Genomic DNA, 11,850 nt, shown 5'->3' with positions numbered 1-11,850 from the left:
CGGCGGAGGGTCTCAATTGGATGGCTAAGGCGGCGGTTTCTAATGGTCTTTATAGCGGGGTGGAAATTGGTAATGATAAGATCCCTATTTCACACTTGCAATACGCGGATGACACCATATTTTTTGGCAATTGGAGTTTTGAGAACCTTGAGAATTTAATGAAACTTTTGAAATGCTTCGAACTATGCTCCGGGTTAAAAGTAAATTTCAATAAGAGTAATTTATTTGGTGTGTGTGTTGATAAAAGAGAAGTCGAGAATATGGCGAACTTGTTTGGTTGTAAGTCGGGAACTTTTCCTATGACTTATCTCGGTTTACCTATTGGTGCGAACATGAAAAGAATATCAAATTGGAAACCGGTGATTGACAAATTCGAGAAAAGATTGTCGGATTGGAAAGCGCGTACGATTTCATTCGGTGGACGTTTAACTCTCGTGAATGCGGTTCTTAATAGCATACCGTTGTATTTCTTCTCGCTCTACCGTGCCTCGCCCTCCGTGCTTAAAAAACTTGAGTGTGTAAGACGTAAATTTTTTTGGGGCGGGTCGAGTGATAATTCCAAAATCTCGTGGGTAAAATGGGATGATGTCATTCGCCCTCGGGTGGATGGCGGACTTAACTTGGGGTCTCTTAATTGCAAAAACTTAGCCTTAATCGGCAAGTGGTGGTGGAGGTTTCACACCGAAACCAACTCCTTGTGGGTTAAGGTTATTAAAAGTATTTATGGGGCTACGGGACTACTTAATACGGGTGAGAATCTTTCTTGTACTAACTCTACTTGGAGTAATATTGTCAAAACAGGTTTCGAGATAAATAATGCGGGTGTCGAATTTTCAAGTTCCTTTGCTAAGGTGATCGGAAATGGTAACAACACAAGATTTTGGTAAGATGTTTGGCTATTGGACAAACCACTCAAGGAGGTTTTTAAAAGATTAGTGCGGCTCGAATCAAACCCCCATGTCACGGTATCAAATCGTATACAACAAAAGGATGGCACGGTTTCATACTCATGGGAATGGTCTCGGTTAATTTCGGGACGTACGAGAGGCGAGTTGGATAACCTTGAAGCTCTTCTCTCATCTTTTGTAATGTATCCGGATAAAGAAGACTTTTTTTCATGGAAGCGAAGTGGTAATGGTTCTTTCTCCACAAAAAAACTAACAAAACTTATCATGGAGAAAGTTTTTCCTTCAAATAATTCCAATTTAGTGACTATGAAGAATAATCTTGTTCCAAAAAAAGTTGAGGTTTTCGTTTGGAGAGCGAAGCGGGAGAGATTACCCGTTTTGTCCGAACTAGACAAACGGGGTATCGATCTACACTCCGTTCTTTGCCCTCTTTGTGGTTTGGAAATTGAATCGGTGAAGCATTCTCTTTTGTCGTGTGTGTATGTTCGTGAAATTTGGGAAAAAGTTTGTGATTGGTGGAGTTTTGATTCGGCTAATCTATCTTTTGATAATCTCCTATGTGGTTGTGGTCCTTCTAATTGCTCCGATTTGGGTAGACAAATATGGCAAGCGGTCGAATGGATTAGTGGCTATCTTGTTTGGAGGAATAGGAATCAAAAAGCCTTCAAGAAACTTTCATGGACCGCCCCGAATGCACTAAGTGAGATTCAAGTCTTGAGCTTTGATTGGGTTGCGAAGCGTTGCAAGCAAAGGAAAGTCAAATGACACGATTGGCTTCATAATCCTAGTGTTTACCTTGTTTAATTTGTAATTTGTGGTGCGTTTGTTTATCTTGTATAGTAATTTGGCGTAGGTTTCTAGCTCGGTATCCTTTCGCCTTGCGATGTATTTCTCGATGTACTTTGCGCTTTGAATTTTATATAACATATTGCTTTTCAAAAAAAAAAAAAAACTATCTTGGCTTGGTTCAAACTTTCAAGTATTAAAGTGATGTAACTTAATAAAATTTTGTTAGGGCATTTTTCAAATGTTTCACGCCCGGTGCATCAAAAACGTCAAGACCAACCCTGATTGCACGTTTTTTATTTTGTGCTACAAGTGATTAAAAATCCTGGATCCGCCACTGGACGGCGGCGTTAACGGTGGATGCGGAGGTGTCAATGAGACGGGCGATTGCGATTAAGAAGGTGACGGATGGTGGTGGTGTTTTGCGTCGTGAGTATTCATTGTTTGTAACCCCCCAGAGGTGATACCATGTTTACGTAATCGTGGACCCCAATTTCCGTCACTACCAGGTAACTTTTTTTTGTTTATGGTTATTTTTACATTTATTATATTATTATGAAATTATTTATTAATTAATTAAAATAGTTACAGTAATTTTTTTTATGTTTGGAGTAATAAATGATCATAGATTCATTGGTTTGGGTATTACATTTGTTTATTGTTATTGTCAACTATCCCAACAAGTAATAAGTCATGTATTTTTTTAATTATTGAAATAAAGTAGTAAATCGTGTATTTTGAAATGGTTGGATTATTTATCATAGATTCATACAGTAGTAAACAACTCATACTATAAATCTTAAGGATGGAACAAGCCAATCTGAGATCGGTCGGCTTCTTTAAGGATGGAACAGCTTATTTTGTATGTAATTAAATGTCACGTGAGTAGCACAATCTATTACTAACGGCACCTATAAACGGATGTTAACAGCAGGGACTAAATTGGGAATGAAAATGGCATTTAGGGACCATTAAAAACGAGTTTCATTGGGAGGGACTAAAAAAAAAAGAAAATGAACAAACACAAGGACGAATTTGACAATTTTTTTTTTTTTTGTTTTTCTTTTAATTTCAATTTTCCCATTAACCAAAGTCAAAATCCAAATCTTAAAATCTTTAAGTATAATATTGAAGATGTTTAAGGAAAAGTGAAGATCTAAGAAGCACAAAAAAGTAGCAGTTCACCAAACCCATTTGAGCAATAAACATATATAAAATCATTACCATTATTAAACTCAAATCGTTACCATTTGACGATGGTTCACAAATTTCATCCACTGTTCATATCCACAAGATTGATGGTGATTCAAAAAAATCTTCATCGGTACCAAATTTAGAGATTTCAACAACGACTATAACACAAGACTAGATAGGAATCGGTCGAAGAATCGGTGAGTCGGTGAAGAGGAGGTAACAGTGGGGACGTGAATCGCTCGAAGATGAGGGCATAGGCGGTTTCACACTTTCACCTAAAAATGGATGGATAACAATGATGAATGATGGAGGGAGGGGTGGACATTGGAGATGTACTTAAATTTTGTCATATATTTTCTATGTTCAAAGATGGCACACTTTCGCTGTGGATTTGGAGGTTTTAGATTGGATTTTGGGTTTATTTTTGTGTTTGATTTTTAGGGTTTATGATATGTTAGTTATGAAGATGAAGATTTTGATAAATATAAGGGTAAAAAGACGAATTTAACCTCACATGCAATGCACATGACATGACTAACGGACTTATTTAACGGAAGTTAGACGGAGGGGTGTTGATTGAAAAATTTTTGATAATACAAAGGATTCTAAAAAAAAAAAACTCGAGGGACGCTATTAGCAATATGGGGTATAATAGAGGGACCAACGAAGTAAAAAGTCTATTTGTGCCAAAAACACATTTATATTTAACAGGTGGACTATTATCACCTATGATCTACCTCCTACGCTCATCTTTTGTTTGAAAACAATTTCCACGAATATACATGTATAATTACCACCAAAGCTTGGCTTGAGTTGTATGAGGGTGAGATTCAACTTGGGGTACAACTAACCCAGGTTCGATTCTCACTCTAAGCAAGTAGTTTCTAACCTTTGATGGTACTGCAACATCAATGCTATTTGTGAAGGTCTCTGGAGGGGTTTTTCCAACCTTCGATGGTACTGTCAACATCGTCGCGAATTGAGTTTTCTCCTAACGCGTGTGTAGGTGACAAATGAGAGTATTCAATGTCGATATCGCCTTTAAAAAAAATATACATGTATAATTAAAGGAACATATCGATATTACTGGACCAGATTCACGTTGATGTAAGTCATTGATATATCCACTTTACCAACACACATATCTAATGAATGATTCGGGCAATTAATAAATAGATCTTTTCGTACTTGACCGAATTTTTTACTATAATATATATTTGAATTGAATTTGAAAAGGCCTAATTGACGATAGTGTCTCTGTCATTGTCTGTGATTCATTGCACCCGGGACTTTATTATTTAACGACGTAACTTATATGCAATGTTATATACGCAAGAAGACTTATTCAAACATTTTATTCTAGTAATAATAATAATGTTATAACTCAACAAGGGCTCATTTCTTTTTGGATCCAAGTGTCTAGCTATCTAGGCCCATTATGGGTTGATACTTTCTATAGCAATATAGTACTGTTCAATATTAGTCTAGCCCAATCCCCCAATGGCTATGTACTAGCCCAATATTAGTACCTTAACCTCAATGAGGTGATCCAAATCAAACAAGTCATATATCATACATACTGTCATACGCGCACACTGTCAAAATAATACATACATCTGAGTAATGGTATACATATCTACTCATATAAATTTAAACTAGACTGAAATAATATTTATATATTGTTGTAACTAGTTAGACAATAATTAATACTTGTGGTTATTTATACATATCTGCTTGAATAGTTATACTATACATATATTGGCGGAACATGAAGTTTATGATTAGGAAGGTGAAATAACGAACATTTTTTGGTTAAAAAATTAGTGTCATCATAGTCACAACGATGATGAAAATAATTACAATCATAATCATAATCATATTTTTGAAGTTTAAGGCTTTAATTAATGTTTATATTGACTATTACATCAAGGTAAGAAATGTTGTTAAAATATAGTTGCTGTACATTTTCATTCAAGGGTGTGTTTGGATGAAACTAGCTAGAGCTGGAGCTTATAGCTGGAGCTGGAGCTTATGGACTAGAGCTAGAGCTAGAGCTTATTTTTTTAGTTGGTAGCTGGAGCTTATTATTTTTTATAAGTGTTTGGTAAACTAGCTAGAGCTTATTTTCTAGTTCATAAGCTCTATTTTTTTTCATAAGCTACTAGAAGTAGCTTATTTTTCTAGAGCTTATGATTTTCATAAGCTCTGCTTTTTATGTCTACCAAACAAAGCTTATTACTTAAAGCTTATTAAAATGATAAGCTCAAGCTCATATAAGCTCTCATAAGCTCTCATAAGCTTCTCTACCAAACACACCCCAAGTATACTCCAAAATATATGTGTGTGATACATGGAGTTCATAAACAACTACTTTTATGCCAGTACAATAATATAGTACAGTAACAAATTACAACCAACTACACAGTAACATAATCTTCATCATTCTTGTTTTATTTTCTGCATTTTCAATTTAATTAAAAAAAAAACTTTTCAACCTTCACAATCTATGAATAATTCAATATCAATTGAATGATCTCAGTATGCACTATCTCAGATTCTGAGTTCTATATTACATCTTTTAGGTAGAACAGTACAAGGCTTTAATTAAAATTAAGCAAAAGAGTTTAAATAATTCATTACGCATAACTACCCATTAATATCATTAATCATGAATCCTAATTTTTTTTATTTTTTTTTTAAACGGCGAATTTGCATCAGCGGATCATTTATTTCAATGACCATCATCATTTGCACCCACACACGCTAGAAGGAAACTCCTACCCGGGTTGCTTAGCAACTAATCGCGGGACCTGGGTTGCTTGGCAACTAATGGAAATTGGAGAAAAAACGATCCGCCCCTTGAACCCGGGTTGCTTGGCAACTAATCGAGGCCCTTCCACACTGAGGCTTGATACCGTTGAAGCAAGCGTTCGTTGGTAATGAATCCTAAATCCTAATTATCCTAGCAAATACACCATTGCGTCGATTCTAATCTTCTTAAATCTTAATTCTTAACACATCACTAATGGTTTATATTTATAACATACAATAACATAAGTCATCTGATTTAGATACAGAAAATAGTAATAAAAAATACCCAATTAAATACCAGAATTGAATAGGACTTGAGAATTGCCGATGGAAGGGTTTGAAATCGGAGAAGACGCACGTGTAGATACATTATGAATATTAAGTTAGACTGATTTGTAAAATTAAAAAATTGGATCTTTTAAGTTTAGGATGACGCAACATAGTATAAATTTTTCTAGCCCATAAAATAGGGATTATCACCAAAATGCCCAAATATTTTTCACCCCTTGCACCAGAGCCAAAAAAAAAAAATTGACAAAATGCCCTCGCAAGGCGCAAGGTACCTTGCGTACAAACAGGCGCAAGTACGCAAGCTTCCTTGCGTCCTTGCGTCTTTATCTTATCAGGATAGGATTTTCAGGATAAGATTTCATTAGATTTTCTAGATTTTCATGGATAGAATTTCGATCCAATATAAAGAATGTCCCTGGAACTTGTAATTTATCATTTCCTAACAACTCATTCCAAAAGAATTTCAGCGATTATTGGCTACACAAGGTACATTTTCAAGCATTTTTTTGCACTACCTAAGTATTTATGAATTGTGTTAATGAAGATAAATTTGTTGTTCATATATGTTGTGGGGGTTCTTTTGAGTATATCAACAACATTCTCATGTATTTACCCCTAGATTGTTTTAGAATTCGGCTAAAACTACCTGTTGCACCTATAAAACCAATGAATCAGAGAATATTATTAAAAAATGTTCTTAAAAAAATACAAATGCCACCCAATTCACCTGTTTCAATGAGATACATTTATAATAACCATGTTTTTGATATTACGGATGATTATGAAGACTTTCAAGAGTTCTTACAATATGCAATTTTAAATGCTCCGATTGATATTTATGTTGTTGAGAAAGTACGAATGAATCTACCACAACGAAACCTAGAAACACACGTACCACAACGAAACCAAGAAACACACCAACCACAACGAAACCCAGAAACACTCCAACCACAACCAAACCCAGAAACACCCTCAACACAAGTCACTGAACCAAACCTTCATAATTTAGAAGTAGAAGAGCCTGAAATTCCACCTCCAAACACTTAAGAGTTTGATATGTTTAACTATGGTGTTGAAAACGTATGTAAAATTAAAGAAGGAGACCACCCGTTTGAGATATCTGTTGTCGCATCTAGTGATTCAGATGGAGAAAAAGACGGAGACGAAGACGAAGAAGATCAATATGAAGAAGAAAAACAAGATTTATTCTGGAATATGCCACCTCTATTGAGTCAGCAAGAGCAAGAGCCTGAATTTACGACACAAACACCAACCACGTATAGGGTATCAGATTTAATTAAAGTTCATCAAACTTTTTTGAACAAGGACGAGTTCATAAACACTCTATTTACAAAATGTCTTGAAGAAAACTTTCAAATTAAGCCTGTAAAGACGGAGAAATCTCGATACACCGCTAATTATGTGTTGCCAAACTGTGAATGGAAAATTAGTGCTTACAAAATACGGAACACTGAAAACTTTATGGTAAAGAAATTGCATGACGTACACACATGCTCACGCACACTAATTATGGGAAACAATAAACATGATACCAAAAAGGTGTTGGGTAGTATGCTTGTGGATTCTTTCAAGTCTACAAACCGGGAATACAAAGCAAATGATATACGTGCGGATATAGGACACTGGTTCGGTGTCAGCATATCTTACAATCAAGCATGGAGAGCCAAATGTCATACATTACAGATGCTTCGTGGCAGTGCTGAAGACTCGTTCCGAATGCTTCCCCTTTACCTATATAACATTAGGATCCACAACCCGGAAAGCGTAAGTAATTTGGTCACCGACAAAGAAGATAGATTTTTGATGTGTTACTATTCCCTTGGCGTAGTTGTAAGTATCGATAATCTCTCTCAATTTTTAACTTATAATTGACCTTATTATAATTGAACACTTTTGACCTGCTAAAATCTATGTAGGTTCGATCATTTGTTCAACATTGTCGCCCGGTAATCATCGTCGATGTTGCGCATTTGAAGGCAGGGTACTCGGGGACAAATTTAGTTGTCGTTGCGATGGATGGCAATAATGGAATTCTGCCATTGGCCTATGGAATTGGTGGCGGCGAGACAAACGAGATTTGGTCATGGTTCTTAGGCAACCTAAGAGATCATTTAATGAGTTGTGGTATGAGTGATCGTATTTCAGAGCTTACTTTTATTTCTGATCGTGCTGCTTCAATAGCACATGGTGTTTCAACTGTGTTTCCTGAAGCCTTTCACTGTTTTTGCGCACGTCATTTGTTTGGAAGCATCAAGACTAAATCTAACAAATTCAGATATTTTGAATGGCATTATTGGAAAATGGTGAAAGCTTACCGTGGGTCGGATTTTGTGGATCATCTTAGTGTATTTCGAAGAAGATTGAGAGCGTCTTACAATTATTTAGAACAAGTTGGTTTCCACAAATGGTCCAGAAGTAGAGCTGAACATGTTAGGTATTCATACCTTACTAGCAACAGTGTAGAGTCTATTAACGCACTATCCAAACATGCTCGAAAACTACCTGTTTGCATGTTGTTTGAGTTTTTTCGCGCTTCAGTACAAGATTGGTATTTCAAACATCGCAACCAGTCGGTTAGTCTTACTTCAACGGTTACCCCATATGCTGAACGTAAACTAGGCAAGAGGACGAGAAAATCTAGAAGATGGCAAGCAATTCCATCGACAAACAATCTAATAGAAGTGCGAGATGGAAGAAAAAATGGAATGGTTAATCTCGACGATAAATTATGTTCATGTGGGCAGTGGCAGTTATCGGGGATACCTTGCGGTCATGTTATTGCAGCAGCACGACTTTTCGGAGTGGAGGATGTTACTAAATTTCTATCACACTGGTTCACAACTCAAACTTATATAAATACGTATTTGGAACACGTACTTCCTTTGCCCCATCAGTCAGAATGGTCATATCCATCGTCTGACGTTTTACAAATTGTAAACCCTCCCATTAAGGAGAAAAGAGCCCCTGAACGCCCTAAAAGTACAAAACGTATTCAGTCGAAGGGTGAAGATACTGAAAAAACCGTAAGAACTTGCACTCGTTGCAAAGAACCAGGTCATGGTAGGGATACGTGCACAGCTTCTTATGACCGAACAGGTGAATCAACTTCTAAAAGGGTAGTAAAAACATTGGCCTCAAAATCGAAGAAGGGTAAGGAGAAGGCCACAGATGCTGAAGCTTTTAAGGCATATCAGTCTCAGTTTTATGCAACGTGCAATTTAGGGAGAGATAATTAGTAACACTATCGCAAGTGTATGTCAATTTTATTTTTTATGTATTGTTGGATTTCGTTTGTTGTAATGTATTGTTGTATTCTAGGTATCTTCTGTGTTATTTTATGTAATTTGTTTTACACCAGACGCAAGGACGCAAATCATTATGCAAGGCTTTGCTTGCGTAAGCAAGATAAACAAAAGTATACACAAGCAAGGACGCAATATTTTCCTTGCGTACAAAAGACGGCCAAAAATATACACACGGAAGGACGCAAAAGCTATGTTTGCGTATGCCAGCATAACCTTGCGTCCTTGCGTGTAGTGTCAAATAAAACTGTTGCAAAAGTATATCCCTATTTACACCATATTTACAGACAAGACCAGCAATCTATTAGCAATAATGTATCAATCAACCTGAATCTCTGATGGTGGAGTTGCTGGCGGCAGTTCTTGTGTATCAAAACGTGCACGGAAGAACGTCCTTGCCATTCTGATTCTATACTGCTCTGCAGCCTTTTTAGCATCTCCAAGGTTGTCAACCTCCTCCCTTCCATAAATAATCCTCTCCATGTGTATGCACACCCAAACCCCACAATCACCCTGACCACCAATCTGCATTGGCACAACGGGACCAGGATCAATCATCAACTCCACACTCTCTTTATTTTCATAGTATCCGACAATTTGGGAGTCTTGCATCTTGTTAAAATAGTCAATCGCCTTCAAGTACGCTGGCAAGTTGTCACCCAAAATCTTGAAAACTGCGTCAAGTTTTTGTGAACTGACACATCCGGGTAAACTGTCGTACACAAAAACCTTCATTTCTTCTAACTTCAACTGAAGCAGCAGGAAATGTTCTTCGTCATAAAAATGTACTGGGATCAAGACCTGTAACAGACAGACAGAGAGGATAAAACAAAACAACGGACGCAAGGACGCAAGATAAACCTTGCGAACACCCAAAACATACGCAAGGTCGTAAGGTCAACCTTGCGTAAAGGAGACGCAAGGACGCAAGGGGGAATTTGCGTCCGGTAACCAAGACGCAAGGTCGCAAAATTGTCCTTGCGTCTACTCCAGAATGACAAATGCTGTACAAAATACTTGTGTTTACCTGATCATAGTCAGCCCAAGATGGATATAGGTCAACACGTTCGTCTACAAGTCCAATTAAGTACATGTAATCTGGAGGATTATGGCCAATAATTCCCTCTCAGTCTGTTGTAGATTCCTCCTGTGTGCCCACCTCCTTCTGAGTATTGTCAAAATAAGTGTTGAACCTCTCAAACATGTTCAGGAATCCCAGTGGCATAATAGTCCATCGAGAACTAGCTTTAAGCACCTCAGCTGGAAACTCAGGAGTGGCATAAACTTGACTGGCTCGGGGGAGAAATCTCTGACGATATCTCAAAAGAAATGTAGCCCAGCCGTCAATGTGCTATAAATATAACAAACAAGTTAATATACAGTGTAACCTTAGTATAAAATAAATTGTATAAAATTATATAAAATTAACAAAAAGAATAACAAACTTACAAACTTACCAAGTTATCCAAATAACCAGAATGCCCTAATCCCAGTAATCGAACCCAACAGTCTTGATTTATAAAAATGAATTGGTCATTTTGAAAGATGAAGATGCAACGCGTCTCTTGCTTGCTCTCAATCATTGTCTTTGGATCTTTTGCTGGGCCTACATGCTTTCTACCATCTCTCCAGGCATTAGGTGGCAGTGGTTGGAGAGTTCCTTGATCATTTATAAACCTGTCAATCATCCCCCAAATTTCTTCCTCATTAGCCCAGTCTTGTTCCTTTCTTTTTCTCTTAGTCACTTTAACAGGCTGCTTATCAACACTCACCTACAATAATTATAGAAAACAAGGTTAATTTAAATTAATTCAAACACACTCAAGGACGCAAACATTACCTTGCGTGTGTGGAATCATCGAGACGCAAGGACGCAAGAACACACTTGCGCCTAAAAGAAAGCAGACGCAAGGACGCAAATGTTTGTTTGCGCCAGCCAAACTCACCTCTGCTGCTGCATCTGTGTCCATGGGTACCACATCCTCATTAATTTGTTGTTGACCTTGATCTTCTTCAGTCCCTAACTGTATAACATTCATGCTTTCCACTTTCTCAACCACATCTTTTGACAACTGAGTAAAAAACAAATGATAACTTAATAAACAGCCATACGCAAGGACGCAAACAAAACCTTGCGACAAGCCGACGCAAGGACGCAAGAACACCCTTGCGTGCCTAGATGCATGGACGCAAGAACACCCTTGCGACACGCAAGGACGCAAGGTATGTCTTGCGTCCGCAACAGTAACAGAAAACACCATTAAATAGCCATTGTTTATTGCAATAATTTAACATACAACTTTTTTAATTTGCTGATCTGTACCTTCTCAATGGGTTTTCTGTACCCAGGTGTTGTGAATGAGGACCTTAATACACCAGTTGGCTTTCTTTCTCTGATTCCACGTTGAATGTGCATTGGAGAAGGCCTTTCAATCTCATTATCAGACAAAGATCGATTGAAACACGTATCATCATCCTAAACACAATAAATAACATAAGTAATAAATAAATCAATAAATCAATTCAATTAATACCAA

General features: G+C 37.1%; 1 protein-coding gene across 1 annotated transcript; it reads left to right on the top strand.

Annotated features, from left to right (window-relative positions):
* The first annotated feature begins 1,088 nt into the window (after positions 1 to 1,088).
* LOC139893388 (uncharacterized) lies at positions 1,089 to 1,673 on the top strand. Its single transcript, XM_071876550.1, has one exon. It carries the CDS (start codon positions 1,089 to 1,091, stop codon positions 1,671 to 1,673), a length of 585 nt encoding a protein of 194 aa, XP_071732651.1.
* Positions 1,674 to 11,850: the final 10,177 nt, after the last annotated feature.

This window comes from Rutidosis leptorrhynchoides, chromosome 1 (assembly GCF_046630445.1).
Source record: "Rutidosis leptorrhynchoides isolate AG116_Rl617_1_P2 chromosome 1, CSIRO_AGI_Rlap_v1, whole genome shotgun sequence".
In the NCBI taxonomy this organism is placed as follows: domain Eukaryota; kingdom Viridiplantae; phylum Streptophyta; class Magnoliopsida; order Asterales; family Asteraceae; genus Rutidosis; species Rutidosis leptorrhynchoides.
Note: the sequence above shows the minus strand (reverse complement) of the source record. Positions and strands in the feature narration are given on the sequence as shown.